The 5,192-nt window shown below is 33.7% G+C and overlaps 1 protein-coding gene across 1 annotated transcript in view; it reads left to right on the top strand.

The window, feature by feature from the left end:
• The window catches only part of LOC137635756 (serine/threonine-protein kinase WNK2-like), a 7,118-nt gene extending 4,584 nt beyond the window's left edge, over positions 1-2,534 (top strand). Inside the window, 2 exon segments of the mRNA XM_068368206.1 lie at positions 1-1,220; positions 1,222-2,534. The exon segment at positions 1-1,220 is cut by the window's left edge and continues 1,044 nt beyond it. Of these exon segments, the coding sequence (XP_068224307.1) occupies positions 1-1,220; positions 1,222-1,617 (1,616 nt within the window). The 3' untranslated portion in view covers positions 1,618-2,534.
• Positions 2,535-5,192: the final 2,658 nt, after the last annotated feature.

Raw genomic sequence — 5,192 nt, 5'->3', positions numbered from 1 at the left:
TTGCACCTAACGGTTGCCCTGTTTGCAACTGCAGAGGGGAATCTACCCCAATAAACCCAGATTCTGAGACTATTAATCCTTTGGCTATTGTTAGGCCAACATTACCTGATCAACCTATCAATCCTGGTATTCCATTAATACCAATTAATCCAGTTGAACCAACAAATTCTAGGCCTCCAATGGGTTCCAATGAACCTAGTGTCCCTCTTGATAATCCAATGACACAACCTGGACCTCTCAATCCCTCTGGCATACCATTAATACCAGGGGCACCTGCTAATCCTATGATGCCTAGAGAACCAGACAACTCCATGATGCCGATGGAGCCAGTAGAACCTGGTAATCCCATGATGCCAACAGAGTCTGCAGGACCTGGTAATCCTATGATGCCATCAGAGTCAGCAGTACCTGTTAATCCTACGATGTCATCAGAGTCAGCAGGATCTGGTAATCCCATGATGCCATCAGGGTCAGCAGGACCTAGTAATCCTATGATGCCATCAGAGTCGGCAATACCTGTTAATCCCATGATGTCATCAGAGCCAGCAGTACCTGTTAATCCTATGATGTCATCAGAGTCAGCAGGACCTGGTAATCCTATGATGCAAATGGATCCAGCAGGACCTAGCAATCCTATGATGCCAATGAATCCAACAGGACCTAGCAATCCTATGATGCCAATGGGTCCAGCAGGACCTGGTAATCCTATGATGCAAATGGATCCAGCAGGACCTAGCGATCCTATAATGCCAATGAATCCAGCAAGGACTGATAATCCTATGATGCCAATGGATCCAGCACGACCTAGCGATTCTATGATGCCAATGGGTCCAGCAGGACCTGGTAATCCTATGATGCCAATAGATCCAGCAGGACCTGTTAATCCTATGGTACCAGCAGAACCAGATGACTCTTTGGTGCCAATAGAACCAGTAGACTCTGGTCATCCTATGGTTCCAACTATACCAGGAGCTGCTAATCCTATGATTCCAACTATACCAGGAGCTGTTAATCCTATGATGCCACTGGAGCCAGAAGCACCAAGAAACCCAATTAGCCCAATGGAAGCAGATGAATCTGTCAATCCTGTGATGTCAATGGAGCCAAATACGTCATCCAGTCCTTCTGACATACCACTTCCATCATCTGATTCAGAAAACCCAGCAGCGCCAGTCGAGGCTGATCCTCCTACCAACCCACCTCTGACGTCTGATGGCGTTTTTTCCAGTTGTGTCAACAATTCCAGAGGATCCCACAGTTTCTGTTGTTCCAAATATGTCAGCACCTGCAGAACAGCCATCAGAAGCCGCCTTACCTGCAGAAACTTTTAAACCTCCTCCAGTAAATACGACCAATGATCAACCTATATCTGATATTCCTGGTGATTCTGATAGCTTTTTTGAATCGACATTACGGACTTCAGCCGATAGAATACCTCAGGCTAATGCCGAAGGGAATAAGATGCAAGGAGGATCAAATGGTCCAAATGAAATGGCTACGACACCGAATCTTAGAGATAATGCAACTGAGGTAAACACTGTGAATGAAAATGTTATAACACCAGTTGATGATCCTGATCAAAACAATGTTGACTCTAGCCTTGTGATGTCCCCTTAAATAAGATTAGTATGGCGGGTGCTTTGGGCAAAAAATAAATTGGGAAATTAGTTATAGTTGTGCGTCTTTCATACGATAATAATCGTAGTGTAGCAAGATAGATTGGTCTCAATAATTCATAATCATTATCACAGCTCTTTAACGTAATTAATTTCTACTTGATTTAATAAAAACTAAAGCTGGTTTTATTATGAAACAGTAGTGTAACAACAATTACAAAACTTTGGAATCAGCATGGTTAATTGACCTTCCATCCTGAAATACTTGCCCTTTATGGCACTAAGATATGTACAATATTATGATTTAACTGCCTAAAAACAAAATTCTTATGTGACAAAATTTCAATACAATTTACAAGAGTGAATTACAACTGGCTATAATTTCGACATTTCTTAAATATAAGGATGTATTGTTAAGTGTGGTGAGGTGATATCATAAGGGCAGAGAAGTATGGTCCTTTGAAGCAGTGCATAGTTTTCAGAAGATATAGAATTTCCATTTTAGATAGCACATACGAATAAACAATTGGCAAGACTCAGCGGATGACAATAAGTTAAAGAAAGGGTGTGGAGTCAAAAGGAAAGCATTATCCTTTGCATTTGTCTTAGTAATGAGGTTCAGTTTATGATGTTGTCTGTAAAAAAAAAATATGCTTGTAATTTTGTGTTTATTAACTCAAAGAGTTCCAAATAATATATGGAGACACTGACCTGGTGCTATAAAAATCTAATCGTGGATCAAATTGTTATAACGGATCCCAGCATAACCATCAAATCTATGACCAAAGTAAACTATTCAAGAAAACATTTCTTAAATGTAAAACAATAAACAAATATCTTCATAGTGTCCCAAATTCAGACTGTAATTAAAGGTGAACTAGTTGAGAAATACAATAAAATGTTACAGCAAGAAAACTTTATTTTTTTTCGTTACCTGAAGATCATTGGAGTGTCCTAAATTACATATTTCTGGTTTGATATTTCCGGAGTTTTGTCGATTCTTGTTTACATGATTATAATCAAGTATAACTTACAAACTACAGTACCTACAATTCCATAGATTGTCATCTTTCATGGTGACACTGTATGTAACCTGTAATACAATAGCCACATATTGTTAAAGGGGTTTTGAAGTAACCGAGAAAACTAACAAGACCGGATTCTATAAACAAACGCTAAGGCAGTTGTTTTAGCACTAAATAAAAAATGTTTAAAATTGATAGCAAAATGCCAAGTTCAACGAGGCACTCCAGAAGTTTTGGTCAATGGCAAAATCAAGTAATTAAAAAGATACTGATTAGAACATGACGCAAAAGAACGTATCAGAACAGATAGGAATAACAATGACAGATCCAAATAATATCTTCTCCCCTAAACTGGGAATATAAACAATATTACCATTCACTAATAAAACATTGACTAATATATATATATATATATATATATATATATATATATATATATATATATATATATATATATATATATAATGTATATAAGGAAGAAATACAATAACAACAACAACAATAATAATAATAATTATAATAATAAATAATAAAAATAAATAGATAAATAAATAATACTAATAAAATAAATAATAAATAATAATAATAATAATAATAATAATAATAATAATGGCAGTAAGACCTACTGGTCAGAAATCTGAATGAATAAACTCATAATTTCGATCTGATGTTATAAAGAATAATTCATCAGCCAGCACAGGGAATGCATTACAAGACGAACACCCCAAAAGACATTCTTTCAAAGGACCTTCATTTATTCAGAGAAACATTACTGAAAGAACTTTGTGAATTAGAGAATAGGAAAGATATTTTCTGAATCATAGACGAAACCTAAGGCTTAGTTATTAGTATTAAGAATGTATTTATGAAATTCAGGTCATATGACCAATGCTGAGTCCAGGGAGGCCATTCCACGCCGAAGTGCGTCTGGTGGGAAGGGAAACACCCCAGTTGCATAGGTAGTAAAATTTAAAAGAAGCTGGACAGCATGAGGGAAGATAGGAAAGGGAAACGGAAGTGTAATGAAATGATAAAAAAAGAGTGCCGCTCTTGTTTTGTAAAGTTTTTATAGATTATATAGGAGATATTTTAATGGTGTTACTCTTCTTAAATTATTTTATTTTCCTTGTTTCCTTTCCTCACTGGGCTATTTTTCCCTCTTGGAGCCCCTGGGCTTATAGCATCCTCCTTTTTCAACTAGGGTTGTAGCTTAACAAGTAATAATAATAATAATAATAATAATAATAATAATAATAATAATAATAATAACAACAATAATAATAATAATAATAATAATAATACAATTTATAAACTGAAATCAAGACAAAGATACAAAACAAAATAAGATTCCTGAGACGGTAAATTTCTTATTTTCACTCAACAGGATATTGGTAAGAATTACGATATGTGACGTCACGCGTCGTATTTTCGTTATCCGGAGATTAAAGGTTATACATTTTCCTATATACAAAATAGGCAAAAGAATAATCCCCAAACTCTGTTTTTATTCGTAGAGGATATTTTATTAAGAAACGTTCAGCCAAATGACTACAAATGACACGAACGTTAGACATTGATTCTTCGTGAGGTCATTTAGGACTTCAAGGAAACGAATTCTTTCGAGTTGGATCTTAAAGAAAGAAAACGGATTTGAGTAATTGTTCGTTGCAATTGAAGATTAAAATTCATGTTAATACAACACACACACGTATATATATATGTATATAAATATATATAAATATATATATATATATATATATATATATATATATATATATATATATATATATATATATATATATATATATATATATATATATATATATATAGGCTATATATGTGTGTGTATGTGTATGTGATTATGACAAGCGCTTTCTTCGACATATATATATATATATATATATATATATATATATATATATATATATATATATATATATATATATATATATATATTCATAGAGAGAGAGAGAGAGAGAGAGAGAGAGAGAGAGAGAGAGAGAGAGAGAGAGAGAGAGAGAGAGAGAGAGAGATGTGTATACACACACACACACACACACACACACACACACATATATATATATATATATATATATATATATATATATATATATATATATATATATATATATATATATGTTTAAACCTTACCCTTCAAGTTTCTTTCAACAAAATCTCTGGTAGTTAGTATGATATAATAAGAGAAAGATGTGATAGAAAGAAAGCAATGAGTTTGACAAAAAAACAAGAGGTTTTCCTCTTCCTAACTTCTCAAGGTACATATGTTATTCTCTAATCAAATTAAATGGCTTTAAATAACAATTAATGGGAAAATCGTCCGTCTTAATTTGTTCATATTTCATAGTAATTAATTTTAAGGGTTCATCTAATTGCCTATTTCTGCTTACTTTCATTTAATTGGACTCAAAAAGAGCTTAATTCTTTTTCTTATTATACTTAGCCTTTTTATAGTTAATTCAAAACAATATATTAAGAGGACATCATTCGAAAGGAAATAAAAATCTATGCCTTCGTCGAAGGGTATTTTTCC

Source organism: Palaemon carinicauda, unplaced genomic scaffold (assembly GCF_036898095.1).
Source record: "Palaemon carinicauda isolate YSFRI2023 unplaced genomic scaffold, ASM3689809v2 scaffold1674, whole genome shotgun sequence".
NCBI classification, from domain to species: Eukaryota; Metazoa; Arthropoda; class Malacostraca; order Decapoda; family Palaemonidae; genus Palaemon; species Palaemon carinicauda.
The sequence above is the reverse complement of the archived record's forward strand: the minus strand, read 5'-3'. Positions and strand labels throughout refer to the sequence as shown.